At 37.9% G+C, this 18969-nt stretch overlaps 1 protein-coding gene across 1 annotated transcript in view; it reads left to right on the top strand.

Moving 5' to 3' along the window:
- Gpc3 (glypican 3) overlaps positions 1-18969 on the top strand; it is a 415144-nt gene that overhangs the window by 310397 nt on the left and 85778 nt on the right. The window contains exon 6 of the mRNA XM_047535930.1: positions 2099-2219. Within this exon, the coding sequence (XP_047391886.1) occupies positions 2099-2219 (121 nt within the window). The remainder of the gene's footprint in view (positions 1-2098; positions 2220-18969) is intronic.

Raw genomic sequence — 18969 nt, 5'->3', positions numbered from 1 at the left:
GACTTCCACCAAAGCCCATGTAAGGAGCTGAGTCTTTAAGGAGTGAATGAAAACTATGATCTGTGGTGGTGGGGAATAAAATGGAAATGATCCTGTGGAAACATTTTTAAAAATCTACTAAATATGTTTGGGGTGCCATCTCAGAAGAAGGGCAATCAGATGTTCTCTTCAGCTTGTTATTCTAACATATTTTCTTTTTCAGAGGATGACTGTGAATTATGAAAATCAGAACTAGATTTCCTAACATCCTCTGCTCCCAAGCATGTTTTTCAAATCATGTCCTTAATATTGGCAGAAACATTATATCATGGAAGGGAACATCTAGCAGAATCAGATCAATATCTTCTGAAGCTGTGAAATTTTCAGTAATAAAGAGATAATGCCCTATCCAGACCTGACAGTGTGGTTGAGAAGCTCACATGAGGTGCTTGACACAAAATTGCTTTGTAAAGAGCTGTGCAAAAATATACTAGCGTTAATACATTTCATTTTATAAATTGAGATTTGAAATTAAACTGATCAAATGCATCAATAAAAAGTCAATTAAAATAAATAAATAGATTCAGTTTTAGGAATTTATGCTTCATAAATGTGAATACAAGTGTGAAAAACCCAGTATACATGGTCATTCTCTGCAGCATTGTTTATATTAACAAAATAGTAGACATAACTCAATTGTTGATAAGTTATCCATGAGATTATGATATAACCATATAGAAGAATAAGAACAAGGAAGTTCTGACATGGAGATCTATCCAAGGTACATATATTACTGGTAAAATGATGCAAATCAGTATGAATAGCATAAGTCCAATTTCGGTTAAAATTATATATTAGCATATACATGTGAAAACTCTTACAAATATATATAAAATACATATTATATCTATGTATATACATAAATACCTCAAACTAGTCACCATGGTTTTCTTTGGAAAGACAGGATGATGGGGGAACTTTTATTTTATGCTTTTACTTCTGCATTATTTGAATTGCTTACAACAACCATTGTGATTAAAAATATGAGCTTACCCTTAAGCCTGACTACCCTATTGTGATTGGGGAATCAAAAGGTATATAAAGAGAGGGCAAATGATCTGTGAATCCTTTCATTTCCTTAAGAAAGCATTTCCATTGTCAGGACTACGAGAAATCAAAAAGGATCTCAAAACCCTTTTTTCTTCTTTGGTAATGTTCTTGTATTTGAACATAATGAAAGAGAAAGAAGGAAATGAAATATATTTCTTGTGGGTTTTTAAAATGTTTTATTTGCTTTATTTTGCAAAATGGGGGACAATAGTATGCAGAGATCTGGAACTATGGGTGCAAGAAAAAGAAAACACCCTTGGTTATGTTCCAGTTGAAGGTGGCAAATCCCCACACTGAGAATGAAAGGTAGAATTGCCCAGGGTTGTAAATATTCCCCCTTCTCATTGCTGGTGAGAGTATCCACAGATAACCTTGAACCTTCTGTTCTGAGGTGCAGCCTATGGCTTCTCCTGCAAGAGCACATGTGAAGCTCCCCCTGATCTACTGCTCTCTTTTGGGAGAGGACACAGAGGGAAGCTGACAGGCACAGGTATGCAGCAAATGGCTTGAGAAAGTTCCTTGAGTGGAAACCTAGCTCTTCTGAGGTCTACATGAAATGATGGGAAGAGGAAGAAGAGTTGAAGAGCATCAGGCAACCTTTCTCCTTCAAATAAGAAGGAAACACAGAGTTAATGTCCTTTAGGTGTGCTTCACTGGCCAAGACCTTGAACCTCATAGCACATCTCTCTCACTCCACCCTGCCATTGACCCTTCTAGATGCCCCACAAAATTGAGAACACAATAAGGGCAGAGGCCTTGTCTATCTTGTTCATTGTTATATCCCCAATACCTTAGAAAAAGGTTGAACTAATATTCTTTGTTGAACAAATTTTTCCACTGTAAATGGACTCCATATGGAGTGGTTTACTTTTGCACCATGGGGCCATTCCATGAACTAAAAGGCTAAAGAGAACTTGTGGCCAGCTTGACTGTTGGCGCCAAATATAGTCAGCTTTCCCTTTGGTTGCGGCTTCTTTGACAAACCTTTTCTTTACCTATATCTTTACAGATACAGCCAAAAGGCGGCAAGGAATGGGATGAAAAATCAGTTCAACCTTCATGAGCTGAAAATGAAGGGCCCTGAACCAGTGGTTAGTCAAATTATTGACAAACTGAAGCACATTAACCAGGTATGTGATATATCCAACAAAAGTAGAAATGACAAAAAAGTTAGAGGTGGACGATTTTCACTGTTCAAACTGTACATTGGGACTTTGTGGAAAGGCAGCTATTATTCATTTTCTTCAAAGATTCTCTACTAAAAAGGATTTCTGAGTGTTGAATGAGGTGGCCCACTCTTGTAATCCTAGCTACTCAGGAGGCTGTGGCAGAAGGATACAAGTTTGAGGCCAGCCTCAGTGATTTAGTGAGACCCTGCCTAAAAATAAAATAAAAGAACTAGAGGTATAGGTCAGTGGTAGAACACTTGCCCAGCATGCATAAAACTCTGGGTTCCATCCCCAGTAACACAAAAAAGGATTTCTGGTTCTTCTTTTTTACCCTGATTTTAAATTATTATGACAATATTACACTATGAAAGGAAGCTTGGAAAATAGAGGGTAAAATATTTCTCATAATCCCACTAAACCATCCCAACTGTTTTCATTTTTGCATGTTTTATTCTAATATTTGTCCAAAACCTCACAGACATTTTTCATAATTGGAAGTATACAAGATTTGTAGTTCTTTAAAACTGACACTATATTGGCAATCCTTCCTTATGTTGCCACATATCTTCATATTAAATATTTCTTATGACTGCATAATATTCTGTTGAGTATCCATCATAATTAATCAGCTTGCTTTTGCTGGACATTCAGGTTCCTTCCAATTTCATACCATCACAGAGTTACCTTTCCATAGATAGTTGATTTCTCCTGATCTTAGATTATTTTCTTAAAATACTAATGTTATTGGGTCAAAGGATATGGCCATTTTAACGCCTGTTTCCAAATTGCTTTCCAATGAGAATGTATCAGTTTTCACTGCCACCAGCAAGATACGAGAGGTCCAATTTCACTGCACCCTTGCCAACTTCTGACTCACTACTGTGCATAGAAACACCCACAGATTCCCTTGACCTGTATACATAGTTTTTCCTTTTGTATGGAGTTTAGTAAGAAGACACAAATAGAAGTTAGTTGTACCATCTGTTTGTGATTGCTTTGTGACCACAATAAAAAAAAAGGCCACCATATGCCAGAGTAACAGTGTTCCTGGCCCCATGATCCATGAATGGGAGGCCCCTGGCACTACTGACTTCGATTTGTAGCTCAGGAAGAATTTAATGAAACTAAAATGCTAATGCAAGGACAAAGGTTTCTGTGTGAAGATATGGGCATGATTTTGTTATTTAATATCAAGTTTAGCAGTGAAATTTTTGTGTTTCTTAGAAAATGTTTGCAAGGCCTTTCTGGTAGTCATGCATTTCACTGCAGTTGCATTGTGACAGTATTTACAGCAAACTTGGGCGTAACTCCTCCAATGCCTCATAAAGTGCTCTGCACTCAGGGAATACTTTATAAATAAAAGGTTGTTACTGCTGCTGACCACAAGGTAATGGTACTGTTTATGTAACTAATCCTTCTGTGAACTCACAGCTTCACTAAGTTCAATCAAGTCATGTTGGATATAGTACATTTCAAAATGCATGTCTGAAGGAATCAGAGCATAGACAACGTAAAACTTCAACTACTGAATGAGAGCATAGTATGCCTTCTTTGGGGACAGAGGTAGTGTCTGTCTTCCAGATTACTCAAACTAGGCATTTCTGGGTGGTTCCACTCAACCAGATAGATCCTGGCACTGGTAAAGCCAAAATCTCAGGTCCCATCACTATCTTCCTAATCCTAAAGGAGGAATACTGTCAAAAGGTCTCTTGTTCAATAGACCTTAAGGAATACCTACTATGTGCTCGACCAGGTGCCGGGAACTTTAGAGATTCAAAAGGAGTCAAATACTCTGTTTTACAGTCTCCATGGGCACAAGCCTAGGAAGTAGTTAAATGAGGATAAAGGGAAGTCTATGTTGACTGTCTGGAAGAGGGATGCCATTCATTGGTTTTAGGTGATATGCTTCAGTCTGTGGTGGGCTAGGCTAGTCAGATTTCCAGTGTTAAGATCTGCCATGAACAATGTGTAGGGTTGGAGTAGGTAAAGATAAGCAGGGGAAGGTCAGTCATAAGAAGGATCAGATAAAGACCTGTGGGTGGACTCCACCCAAGAAAAAAGGAAAATCGCATCAGACATAGGTTTCTGTATGATCCAGCAGTCATTAAATATATTTATACTAAGCCTTTTTAGCAAAGACTTCAAGTACAGTGGAAAGAATATGGGCTTTGGATCCACATGGATCTGAATTTAGTTGTAGGTCTTACCAGATGTATAACCTTAGGCAAATCATTAACCTTTCTGAGATCCACTTCTCTCATTGGTAGTATTATAGAGCTGTCAAAAAGCTCATATGTGTGTGTGTGTGTGTGTGTGTGTGTATGTGTTTAACATGCACACACAAATATATGTAATTGCATGTCCCTGATAGGCACTTATTAAATGGTAATTATAGGATTATGTTTAAGCTTTTCCCAATAAACAAAACTAGATTTTGAAAGGGAGCTCCAGTCCTTTGCCAGTCTAAGACTGCTCCTCCAGTTTTGTACGGTTGCAGATCCCTTTGATACATTTCTTTTCTCTCCCATATTGTTTGTTTCCTACTTTTCCTTCCCTCTAACTTTCAGCAACAAAAGTTGAAAACAATTCATAGGGAGGGAGGAGCATAGAGTCAGAAACAGAAAAGTTACCATTACAATTCCTTTCTCCTACCTCTAGTCATAATTAAGTATGTGAACATTTTCAGTTTTCATACAAATACCATTGGGCAACCAATTAGTTCTCACTGATAGACCAGTTTTACCTGTTTAAGTCAAGCTGTTAAAATTGGTTGGGCTCCAAACACCCACATTGGTTTTTTTTTCCTCATCTGTGTTGCTTTACATAGCCAAAACACGTTTTTTTATCTCAGACCTTAAATAAAATTCATATTTTGGCTGTGATTCAATCTGAAAGTGAGAAACTTTAAGGAAGTCATAAAGAATAAAGTTAGGATGCTATGATGATGTTGATGATAATGTGTTGTATTTGTATAGCATTTAACAATATTTTAAAATTATTTCATGTTCTAAAGACTAATTGCTTAGGAAAAAACTCCAACCTGGAAATTGTATAAGGTATTATACTGTCATAGAATCATTCTTTTGAAGAATTCATTGCTACCCTTGGACATTATGTCATTCTCACTGCTCCCTGGGAGGTAAGTGATAAATAATGGTTGTCCCTTTTTATAGGTAGGGAAACTGAGGCAGGAAGCCATTAAAGGCTGTGTGGGCATGCTGCCAAAACATCCAATGAGTTCGGTTGAAAATTCAATAAATCATCCAGATGTTGTTTCTTATACGCTGCCAAACATCTGGATTCACTGAATGCCTGACTAAATTGGTCTAAAGTTTTGGTGATAGGGAGGTGGAATCAAGTTAACTTGTCTGAGTTCACATGTAAGTGAATGGTGAATCCTGGAGAGTAATGTGATTTTCCTAAACCCTTTTCTTGTTGCTGTATCTATTAAACCGTAAGAGCATGCTTCCACATACATATCAATAAACACAGAAAGATATCTTCCTATCAATGCATGTATACCCATGTGTTTCCATGTGATGAACTGTAGCTAAGCCATTTATATACATCCTAAAATAACTCTTCACTTTCTTCCATGGAAATTCTCAGCTGCCTCCTTTCAGATTATGGTTGCTGTTGATAGCACCAGAAATAATATACCCACTAGGGGAATAAAATAACATTATTTCCATATTGACAGTCCCATGGTGTAACCTTGAGGGGATGGGTTCGGGGTCATGCCTGGGCCCCTTTCCTGGGAAGGCTTGCAGGTGTAGAATGGCTTCCCCTCCTCCTTTCCAGTCAGAGTTCATGTGCAACATTCCCACGATTGGAAATGAGGAGGTTTTTATTTCCTTTTCAGTTTCTAACTTGTGTGAGCAGTTATTGTCTTGTATAAGGAGAGGAATCAAACTCATTTTAAGTTCTCAATGTCAGTCCTGGAATTTGATGGATCCTATGACTTTTTTGAAAACCAATTTTTGTTTCTGTTAGTGTCATTCTGATCCAGGTTCCTGCATGGAGATAAGATTGTAAATACCAAGAATGATCTTCCTATATGATTCTGTGCACCATTTATCCTCTAACCCAGTTTTGTTGGTAACATTTTCTATGTCAGAGTATCTGTTAGTGCTAGTTCAGGAGTCACTAAACTGCTACAGAAGTTATTGTTCCCAAAGAAAATCTAGTCATTTATTGTTTTCCCCATTTCAGTTCAGGTTCAAATGAAATTCCAGAAATTGTTTTCCTGCTCGTTGTAAGCAGTTGAAGCCAGAGCAGTCAATACCTGCCCATTTGGTGTCAGAGCTTCTCATTCAAAGTGGGATAAAGTCTCATCTGTTTGGGATGGTTGAAATGTCCTGCTGAATGGTGGGGGAGTGGATGAGATGGCCTCTTAAGATTCCTTCCAGCCGTGTGATTCCCTGATTTGTGACTCAAGGTCAGGCTTTAACCCAGCACCCTCTTGTGAACAAGTCTTGTGACTTTATTCTCTGCTCCGCTATTCTTTTTGAAACACCCTGTTCCCAGGTCACTCCTTTCCACTTTGTAACCCCTCATCTTTTCAGGCATCATTCCCTTCCCACCAGTCTTCCAGGCTAGGCAGATGGAACTTAAACTTGCCCTTCCCCCCACCCAGTTCTTCTGTTCTTCTGCCTTGTTCTCATTAGGTTATGAAAAAATTAAACTATATAAACTATAAAAACATTTGCATTTATCACCCCTAAGTTTCACTCCTCCAGAGTCAGCTAGATGACCTGTCTTTGAATCATGTTAACCACGTGACTCCACATAAATGATAATAATTCTGTCATATATTTGCATAGAATAATTCAGTTTTTAAAGTTCTCTCATGTGCATTAGAGAAATTGATCACAACAGCTCTAAGAGGAAAGCAAACCAGGCATTATTACCTGCATTTACCAGAAGAAGAAACTGTGGATGCTAGAAGGCTAGGAAAATGGTAGAACTAGACCTAGAGTCTAAAGTTATTGATTTCATCATCTGTGATCTTTCCTTCTGTTTTTTGTTTGATTATTTGTTTTGGTACCAGGGATTGAACTCAGGGGCACTCGACCACTGAGCCCCATCCCTAACCCTATTTTGTATTTTATTTAGAGATAGGGTCTCACTGAGTTGCTTAGCACCTCACTAAGTTGCTGAGACTGACTTTGAACTCGCGATCCTCCTACCTCAGCCTCCCGAACTGCTGGGATTACAGGACTGCATCACTGCACCTGACTTTCCTTCTGTTTTTATAAAGTCATAGCATACCTGTTAGCAATATCCATACATAAAAGATGTACAGGAGTCCAAATAACAAAAATTCCTTAATTTATGGTCCAACAGTTTTTAAGTGCACAATATAGTAATTTCTACAGTCTTAAACTCTGAAGTCAGTAAAAAAGAAAGATTCAACATGCGGTTTACCAAATTCCAATTGGAATGATTTTTAGAAAACTACCTACCACAATAAATGGCAACCAAGGTACTTTGTGGCATGGGTTTGAGTTATAGTTAGCAAGCAAACTTTCTGTGAGCTATCTCTAATTTGTGGAATGATATTAAATAGTCAAAGACCAATTAAAAATGTAGAGCAGGCAGTGAAGTGTGTCCACCTCCATCCCTCACTATAAATGCCAGTAAAGTATTTTTAAGATGCCTGGCAAAATCTGGTATAAAGAAGATACTATCTTTTAAATAGAAAGTTAAAATTTTTAATAAGTTAATTAGTAAAGTTGTTAAATAACAGAGAAGTACACAGGGCACTCCTTAGCATGTGATTTTTTAAAACAGTACTTGAAGTGGATCTCAGGCATGATAGAAAACACTCCAGGCAACTTGTTTTCATAAGCCTTTTCACAACAGAACCAGTGAGAGTTACAGAACCAGTCCAATAGTTGCTAGAAAAGTTATCAGCAAATGTTAAATTTAAATAAAAGACTGACCCCAGTGTCTGTCATACTTCTTCACATACAAATGGCATGACAGAACTCTAATAATTGCCATTTCCATGTAGAGCAAGTATGTGTGTGTGTATGATCAAGTATCTACAATAGCATGTTAACAAGAGTCAATGAATGACTTCTGAGTCAGAAAACAACAATGTGAATTCATCTTTAAATACCAGACCTAGACTCTGTGGAGCTAAACATTATTTCATGAAGTTAAAGGGAATTAGCTGATACATTCCAAAACACATTTATCATTAAAAAATCTTCTGTCATTTTGCTTAATAGCCTGAAAAATAATTACAATGTCTGGTGGCTTTAGGGAGCATGTGTTTTTAATATCTTAATTACTATGTACAGTTTAATAACACTGCACCAAGAAGAATTCCCAAGTATTTCATATTAAATTTCTTGAAAATGAACCATTTTCTATATTTAGAACATACAGGATTAAAGGTACTTAAATTGGGTCATGTATTTTAGTCCTTGCACATTAAATTAAATTACTCAAAAATGGAAGATGAGTCAGGAATGGTGAGCCAACAAGTTGCCGGTAGCAATATTGTGATCATCTTGATTGAGCAATGGAGGGACATACATTGTTTTTTATTACTGTATTGTGCTCTTTGGTAAAATTTTTTAAATTAGAAATATTGGAAGTGTTAGCTATGGAAGACAAGTTCTACTATAAAAAAGGGAATTCTAGAACATTTCACAGTCTGTCAGATTACAAAGTTAGAATTGTATTTCTAAATAATATACAAAATCCATAGGTTCTCATATTCTATTTATATTTACCTTCTGGTCAAATGCAGCACAGTATTTTTAATAAACAGTTATAAATGTTTGTTCTCTACCTCCATAAACCATTATTATATGTAGTATATTGGTGTGTGTATACGTATACACATATGTGCATATGTTATGTTCAAATACTATTTGAGAAGTCCAGAGACATCTTTTCACCTATTATGTTATGGATATGTGTCTTACCTCTGTGAATTCTAAGCTCCTTAAGTGTAGGATCCTCTGTATATATCTTTTATCCTATAATAGCTAACAGTAGCATAGACTGACATATATTCAGTATAGATTGATAGACAGATAGATAGGTAGATAGATCTTTTTTATCAATTAAAAGGACTAAACCTTTGCTGCCCCAAATTTACTCCTGAATTTTGATTCCATTTTGGGTGTTGTTCACATTCAAAACTGGCCAGTTTCTCAGGTAAAAGGCAGGGTTACATAAGAGCAGGGCCATAGGGTCTAACCAACCTTCTGATTTTGTAGATGCAACATTTAAAGCCAACAGAGGGAAATGACTTGTCCAAAGTCATACTGACAGTAAATAACAACACTAAGAGTGGGAAATAAACATCAATAATCTGTAGTGCCATTACTCTGACTCTCCAGGCTCTTATATAATATAAACACAGTTGCAAATATGCAAGCACATTTTCTTACACAGTGAGTACTCCAAATCGTGGCAGGAGGCCATACTTAAGCAGTTCGTCTTTGGAACAAAAGGCTGCATAGCATGAAGCATGAATTTGCTAATTATTTATCTCTCTTACTGGATATTAACTAGGTTTGGTCACAAATATACTCACGCCCACTACTTCATTAAACTTATTGAAAAGTTGATGCACAGGATGGGGTGGTCTCTGCTGGGATCATTGAACCGAAAGCAAGCAGAGTCAGCAGGACCTGTTGCTGGGTACCTTATACCTTCTGCCAGAGGTTGACTCAGGCTCCTGTCTGCTTTTGGAGTCAGTTATCCTTTTACTCTTCTCCCCAGGAACTCACTCTTCCATCTTCCTTGATGCCCTATAATAATTTCTCTAGTGCTTCCTCTCTCCTTCCAGAACAGCAAAATTAGCAACATATTAGTCAGTGGGCTTATGTGCCAGATAGCTCAGTTGTTTAGAGCAATGTATTCAGATTGTGTTCCATAAAGAATGTGGGAGAGGAGCTGTGGAGGTTGTTCTGAGTCCCCCATTCTTATTGGAACCAGAGAAACTCCAGTTTTAAAAATCTTCTTTAGATATTGGTCTTCTAAGTACAATTTCACTTAAAGGATTCCAACTGCCAAAACAATAAAAGTCTCAGGGTGCTCTCTAAGTTAACATTAAAGCTTTAATCCCCTGTGAGCCATGTCTTCACTTAATTGTTCATCTAATGAATGTGCTAAATAACTGCAATACTCAAGGAAGTCACAGAATGTCCTCTAATCCCCATCAGCAACCTCCTAAAATGAAATGTTCTTCAAAATGGAGACCAAATGGAAGAATGTGAATGACTTAGTGGTAATGTTATTCCTATTGGAAGTGATTACTGAAGGTCTATGTTTTAACTAGTGAGCCAAAGTGTTTTCTTTGAAGCTAATGAGCAACACATCCAAGTTTTCTTTGACCATGTCATTTAGGATTCTGACAAAATCCAAAGGGAAGAATGTACTGAACTCTTTTTTTTCTTGAACTAGCTTATCTGTACAAAGTGGACACTCTTGATCCTAGACAAGAGTACCATGTTAATTGGTTCAATCAAATATTTAGTCCTAGTCCTGCATGCCCATGCTTATTTAAGACCAAACCTTCAACTGTAAATTATTTTAACGTGTGACCAGTGATATGTTCCACATGCTTTGTAGCTCATTGTTGGTACTTAGTGAGGGTAAAATGAAAATAATGAGATCAATACTGTATCTCTCACTATATGCTGTCCTTAGATAGCAACCACAGTGATTTTGCATAGCAACTCTTAAGCAGAGTCCCAGTTAATATCCAGAATGAAAATTATATTATCATTTATATGCACTGAGTTTTATTGGATAATTTCTTAAGAGGTTTGAAGTACTATCTTTTTTCTGTTTAATAAATTGATCTAGATATTTTCTGATAGTCCATCTTTTCCTAAGTCATCACTTCCCCAAGCATTCTGCATTGTGGATGAGCAGCTGATAAGAACCAAAAGCCTGGGCTGGGGTTGTAGCTCAGTGGTAGAGTACTTGCTTAGCATGTGTGAGGCACTGGGTTCAATTCTTAACACCACATAAAAATAAATAAATAGAATAAGTATTTTAAGAACCCAAAAATCTAAGTGAATTACTATTGTGGCGTGTCACAAAATATAAGGTCAGTTATATCTCAGGGAACTGAGAAATCTTCTAGTTATTATGACGATATCACTATAGGTCTTTAGGGCATTGCAACGTTCACAAAAAGGGCCAAAAGAATGGAGTCAGGCACATTGTTTTTTATCCTCACCTTCAATAAGGAGAAGAAATTGGACTGTGGAAATCACGAACCAGGAATCCTGGTATTACATCTTCACACAATTCTACTCTAGATTCTTAGAAAGTGTGAGTTCTCAGCAGCAATCTTGGTGATTACTAGGAGGTACTTTGGGCTTACCCAGAACAAATCAAGCTGTTTCTACTAGTGTGTGTGTAAGACACACACATATTTGTGTTTTACTGAGTCAGAGGAATGCCATAGACATGGTGTGTCTAAATTGCAGCTAGGTGTTTGGCAGAGAGTCCCATGATTTGATTTTGAACATGTAACAAGAAAAGTTGGCAAAATGATGATCTAGTTTGGTGTGTGGCTAATTAGTTGTTACACCTGAAGAATATTTTCTTAACAATCCAATATCTCCTGGAGAGAGGCCTTTAGGAGTTTGCTTTGTACCAGTGTCTGAATGGGAGACTGAGAAGGTATACCTCTAATATTCAGTGATGGCATGAAGGATGTTGGGATTAGCTAAGGTATAGATAACACAATCAAGTTCCAAAAATATCTTAGCAGGCTGCCATGACAGGAGAAAGCTAGCAAGGTGAAATATTATGTATAAAGTATATAAAAAGTATTATTATATATTAAACACAAGTGCATAAGTATGATAGCAAACATGTTTATCTTTAGTTATGATGGAAACATCAATGAGGAACTGTGAAACCTTCACTGACCCAAAAACGATATCCCACAAATGTATCAATCACCTAACAGCCCTTTAGATGTTATGGCTCTTATCATCAGGTGAGAGGTGTATATGTGTACAGGTGTGTTGGAGTGGGGAAGGAAAGGATATAGAAGTGAGTGGCAAGAAAAATATTCACTGTTTCAAGTTTTAATAAGAACTATTTGAGTATTTCAAGGTTCACTGCCCTACATGAGTTTTTATTAAGTCACTCTTACCTGTTTTAGTTACAAAGCCTTATTGTTGTGTGATTGAGAGTCAGTGAGAAATTTGAGGACATCACTAGAATATATCTAGTTAGGGAAAAAGAACAAAGCATGTAGAACCAAACAGATTCATTTAATTCCAAGATGTGTAACTTTGGAGTAACTTGGATTTAAGGTAAATTATTTAACTCCCCTGTCCTCAAGTATCCTAACATCTGTGAAATGGATATATTATCATCTATCTCGAATGATTAGTATAAATATTAGAGAGAATGTATGCATGTATTAGGCACTCAATAAATTGTATCTACTCTGTCTTTACAGTATAATAGTGTGAAGCGCTAGCATAAGGGAAAGTCAAGAGTGACCTTTTAAGTGATTTGAGTTCCTGTGCCTCAGCTTGTCAACTACTGGAATGGAAAGACTATCACTTTTCTAGTTTGGAGTGTTTAAGTGGTTTAAAATTTCTAAATATAATAATCTAAATTCTAAAGATTCTTGGAAAAATGCATCTAGCCAAACTTCGACAGATTTCTGAACTATTTAAAGTTTAGTTTGGCTCACGGTGACTGAATGAAAAATGAAGATGGTACATTAAATATGTATGTATGTGTGTATGTGCATATATATATATATATATATATATATATATATACACACACATATATGCATGTTTAAGTCAAGTTCTTCAGATTTTCCCAAGTTTGAACTGTGCCCTAAAGCAGATGCTCTATAAATAGGCAAGCTGCCTTTGGAGTACAGCTTAGAGATCTTACCACATGATCCAGAAGTCCCATTTTATCTTCGGCCCCATCAGGACCTTTCATGGAAGGATAGGATCAAGTAGAGAGACTTCAGAGGTATAAAGTTCAGGGCTAGTTAATCTGCATTCCTTTTGCATTTTGCTCTCTGGTTGAAGATGTTGAGAGGTTCCTATATTTAAAACACGGCTGACATGGTATCCTTATTGGCAGATGTCTTCCAGGAGGTATTTAGAATGATTTTGAGTGGCATATAATATGTTTGTGTGTGTGTGTGTTTCACATGCCAATGGAGCAGAAAGAATTCACAGGGCTTGGGGCTTCTGAGCTTTCTTGAGACACCATTACTCTCAGCTGTTGGGGTGATGTCACAGATGCCAGGAACACTGCTTAAGGCCCAAATTCTCAAAGCTCTATTTTACATTGCAGAGCTTAAGGCAGATGAGACCCATTCCATGGGATCTACCTTCAAAGAACTAAGGAATTTGTTAGCCACAGACGGGGACCAGTGACCACTTGTTGTCAGGCAAAAGGAAAGCTGCCCCCTGCTGCCTGAGCCTTTGTCCCTGCCTGAGATACCATGGAAAATGGGGAAGGAATCCAGACTCATTAATGAGCTAATACAAAAGATTAAGCCAAGCTAGAGGCAGTTCGTTATAGCTGCATATGGATTCTTGAAGGCGGTGGAGAGCTGAAAGATGTCCAGACCAGAACCCAGGGGGGCGCTGCTGCCTTTGTTCGCCAGACACAAGTATAGGATAAGGGTATCCCTGTGGGGAGCAACTCTCTTATTGCTGATTTCTTTTTTAGTTATGTCATTCTCTGAGTTATTGTGTGGCAAATTGGTTGATCGATAATTGCAATCTGATAACACACAGTACAGATTATTGTTAAAGCTACAGGTTTTATTATAAGATGTTGAGATTGAGCTCAGAACTGAATTTTACTTGGTTGAATGGCCTTTGTTCTTGTCTATTGTTCTTGGAAGTCACTTACACAATGATTACTTCCATAACTCCTTTTCATATGCAACTCAGCAAAAAACAAATTGTGTGTATGTATAAATTATGTGTTATATATTGATTATAAACATATATAATTTGTACATTTATATGACTTATTTAATTTATTGAGACTGCATTCTTTGTATAGTGCTGAGTTTGGTGGGCTCTTTTGGTTTAAGGACACAGAAAATACCCACCACCTCCTGCACATACCTGTTCACACATATGCATATATCATCACCATTTTGATTCATTCATCCAGTATTGAGCAACTCTGTGACATGCCAAGCACCAGGGTTAGGAGCCGTGGGCAAGGGCACAGAGGGCATTTAAGCATGACCCCTGTTTTCAAGGAGAATGTTGAGAACATACCTACAAAATGTAATCCAGGCCCTAGTGTAAATCTCGTAAGGGAAATACAAACCAAGTATTATGCTAGCCCAGAGAAGTGAAGGGTTAATTCCTACTGAGGGAATTAGATAGAACTTCAAAAATAGCCTTTAAGCCAGGCTTTAAAAGATGAGAATTTTGACAGAAATTGGAAGGAAGAGGAATGGCGAGGAATGTGGAAGAGCAGTGGCTTAGTGACATGAAAACATTAATATCCTTATGTGACTGAAGAGCTGAGACCACAGGCTGGAGTGGAAGAGGATGTGGGGAGAGAAAGATAGGGCTGAAAAGGTGGTATGAAATTTCAGAAGGCCAATAATGGAATAATAAGGAATCTGAACCCCGTGTGGTGGTGCACACCTGTACTCCCAGCAACTCAGGAGGCTCAGGCAGGAGGATGACAAGTTCAAGGCCAGCCTCAGCAACTTAGCCAGACCCTGTCTCAAAAATAAAAAATAATAAAGGACTGGGGATGTAACTCGGTAGTGAAGCACCTCTGGGTTAAATTCCCAGTATCAAAAAAAAAAAGGCATCTGAGTTTATTCTGTTTTACTCTGTCGTCAGTGGAGAGCCCATGAATAGCATGAGAGTGACATGGTCAGATCAGTGTTTTATGAGGTTAATTCTGCTGGCAGCATGAAGGCTGTTTTAGAGATCAGAAATTGGAGGCAAGGAGTCCAGTTAAAGCCTGGTAGAGTTTACAAGGCAAGGAAGTGGAGCTTGTTATTAAAAATCATTAACCTTCCTTCCCACTGCCTGATGGAATAGTTTAGGGAATGAGAACTGCTTTGTCCCCAAAATTGGGTCAATCATCTTTTGGCCATTAGCCAGGACATAGGAGGAACTGTAGCAGGCAGTAATTTGGATTTCAAGAGAAGACAGTAGTGTGGTATGATTGTCTCAAAGCAGACCAGTAGCTTCTCCAGGTCCCACAGTAGAAAATGAAAAGAAAATTCTAGTACCTGCAGAGATTTGTCCCTCATTGAACTTTAAGTAGAAGTCCTCACAATGAGGTATTTAGATTCCCTGATGAATGTGTTAACTATTACTCTTTAATCAATTTGTTACACACTTTTTTTTAGTCAGGACTCCAATTAAAAGTGGCTCCTTGGCTGTTGAACGTTGAGTGCCATCCATTCACTGAAGCCTCAAAAATTACCGAAACTGTGAGAAAGATCGAGAGAGATTATAGTGTTTTTCTTCAGCTGCCATCGTGGGTGCTTAGATGTGTTGGAGAGACTACTGTGTTTTGTGACAGCCTCACAAAGAGGAGTGGGGGGACCAGAGGGAAGCAGTGACTGTTCGCCTTCTCCGTACCTCCTTAGAACACATTTCCCTATTTGCTATCAACTCCAGTGTTTTTCTAATTATGGCAGCTACTTGTAGTTTGTGAAGTTTCCCTAAAACGGTCTCCAAGAAATTTATGCACTTTATGTATAGGACCCTGCTTGTTCAGTTCTACTCAAGCATGTCCTGACAATGAGCTGACCTGACCTTTCACCAAGACACTCTGGCTGGTACTTGACGCTGCGTCTTCTCTCCATCTTAGTACCCCGTGCCCTTCTTGCTAGTCAGTGCAGATGCTAAGAAGTCCAACAAAGTGTTGTACTTTAGACAGCACAGGAACTAGTTTACAGCAATTCCCCAAGGTAGGGTTTTATCTGTCCCACTCACCACTGTACCTTCTGCTCTCAGAATATTGTCTGGCACATAGTCAGTGACCAATATTTATTGATTGCGTGAATAAGTAAAGGATTCTGTTCCAGTTTTTAACCTGCCTTTCCCCACCCTCCTCTGCCCCCCCAACCAGTTGGACAGAATATTCTAATTGTTATCCTTTGTCCACACCCCCATCAGATTTTGGAAACAGATAACTTGTTTTCTACTTTCACAGGTACACAGATGGAGGGGAATTTTGCCCTAGGGTGGACCATGTATATAATTTCACCCATACTTGATTTAGATGATGAAATCTGGGACTTTCACGCTAATAATATTTAAGTGAGATTTTAGACTTACAGTTGAAGCTGTAATGGGTTGAGACTTTTAGAACTGTTAGAATGGAGCGAATATATTTTGTACTAAGGACAGACATAAATTTGGGGGAGAAAGTTTAGGTGCATGTACAGAGAGAAAGCAAAAATGTAGGGGATTCTTCTCAGCATCCAAAAATTATAAAATGTTATGCTAGAGTTTTGCCTTAAAATATGTACAGAATATTCCAAGTCTTCCAAAAAGTCATCTAAAATAGCCCCTTGTTCTTTTTCTTTTTTTCTTTTTTTCTTTTTTTTTTTGGTACCAGGGATTAAACACAGGGTTGCTTAACCACTGAGCCACATCCCCAGCCCTTTTTAAAAAAATTTTTAGTTGGCATTGGACTTTTATTTTATTTTATTTACATGCAGTGCTGACAATTGAACCCAGTGCCTCACACATGCTAGACAAGCGCTCTACCATTGAGCTATTACCCGAGCCCATCCCACAGCCCTTTTTTATATTTAATTTTGAGACAAGGTCTCACTAAGTTGCTTAGTCTTCACTAAGTTGCCGGCATTGAACTTGCGAGTGTCCTGCCTCAGTCTCCCTAGCTTCTGGGATTACAGGCATGCACCACAGCTTCCAACCTTTGTTCACTTTTGATAAAACAGTGAACAAGCACCATGTCTTTAGTATGAACCCTATTCCATTAATTCATAACCTCATTAACTCTATAGAAGCTGGAAAATTCATGATCTCTCTTCTTCCATCTCCCTTTTCTGTCCTTCACTTGGTGCTATGCTGTGACTCAAATCCAATGGAGTTATATTTTTCCCACTTTTATTTTTTTAATTTTAATTTTTAAAAATTTGTCATTTTTAGTTATACATGACAGGTTTTGACAGAGATCCAAGGCTATGACTGACTCCCTCCTATTCTGCCTGTTCTATTGCTTTAAAATATGGTATTGAGCCAGGATGGACAATCTACTTTATCTGTCAAAGCCTGAGTAATAAGAACTTTCTTTTTCTTGGCTGCCACCTTTCAACTCCAAGCTCAACTTGTTGAGGCTTGAACAACTGAGATGAAACAGTAATTCGTGTGCCTATTTCTAAACTCCAGTCTTCCTGGGTCTTGAAGTTCTAGTATGATTCATGCCTTAGGACTAGGTATCTAGATGTTGGGAAACTTTATTTGTGGACTATGAAAGTGAACAAAATGATCTTTTGCATAGATTCTCATGTTTATCTCCCAGGAATAGTTTCTGTAGGGAAGGCCAGGTCTATATTTTAATTGCATCTACCTACCAGGTCCCACTCATTTATCACTTCTCTGCTGGTATCTTTAGTCATGAACTTTCTTCCCTGTAGCCAATCACCAAGTACTTTCAGGTCATTTTCTGTAATATTCCCTGTTATGGAGACCCTTTTCTGTCCTCATATCATTATCCCTGTCAGGCCTACCTTATTTCACCACTGATCCATGGAGACTGGAAAAATCCCTTGACTTCTAGAGACCTACAATATTTTTTTCCTTTTCTGTCTCTGTTTTCTTATAGCACTGTAGTCTCCAACATGGTTTTTCCTTTATTTCACTTTCTATATTTTCTTTTGTTGATCCCCAAACAACTTCTTTGTGTAATTTTTTCCTCTGGTCCCAAAAGACAAATTGCCTTTCCTTTTTCAGGTACCACATTTTCTTGACTTCCACTTATGCTTTGCTATTTTCTCTGGAGATTGGGCCCTACTTTCCCCACAAACCCCTGTTCCTTTTCTTCCTATCCACTCACTCTTACCTTCCACATAAATTTAAGGGTTTTTTTTAGTTGTAGGTGGACACAATACCGTTATTTTATTTTTATGTGGTGCTGAAGATTGAACCCAGGACGTCACACATGCTAGACAAGTGCTCTACCACTGAGCTACAACTCTAGCCTTCTTCCATATAACTTAAGAATTTCTCTTAAGGGTGGATTCTCTCCTCTTTGCTATTAGTGATTCTCCCTTTAATGGAAAGTAGTACAAAATAGACTTGGAGAAAGACAGTCATCGAGACCAAGTAGCATTTATTGAGTAACTTGCTGAGTGCCAGTATTTGGCTAAGTGTCTCACAACCTCTAATAAAGAGCACCATGCTTGCTATGTGCTCCCTTCTATATGAAAAAAAATCCATAATCTGTAATTGCTTTTGGCTAACAATGATGAACAGCAGCAGTTTTTACTTTTTTTCAAGGCAAAAGCACCAGAAGTTTGGAAAGGAATTGCAAGTTGTGTTGTAATGCAACTGATCTCTTTCTTCCTGAGAAAGTTGGTTTCTCGCCAGAGTGTTCAATTCAGTCCCACGCAATCTGGGTGTATTTATAGGGGGCCCAATGAGGAAGAGAACATGATAAACTTTCCTCCCCTGCACTGCAGACAATGGCAAACAATCACCAGGTGAATAATATG

Source organism: Sciurus carolinensis, chromosome X (assembly GCF_902686445.1).
Source record: "Sciurus carolinensis chromosome X, mSciCar1.2, whole genome shotgun sequence".
NCBI classification, from domain to species: Eukaryota; Metazoa; Chordata; class Mammalia; order Rodentia; family Sciuridae; genus Sciurus; species Sciurus carolinensis.
The sequence above is the reverse complement of the archived record's forward strand: the minus strand, read 5'-3'. Positions and strand labels throughout refer to the sequence as shown.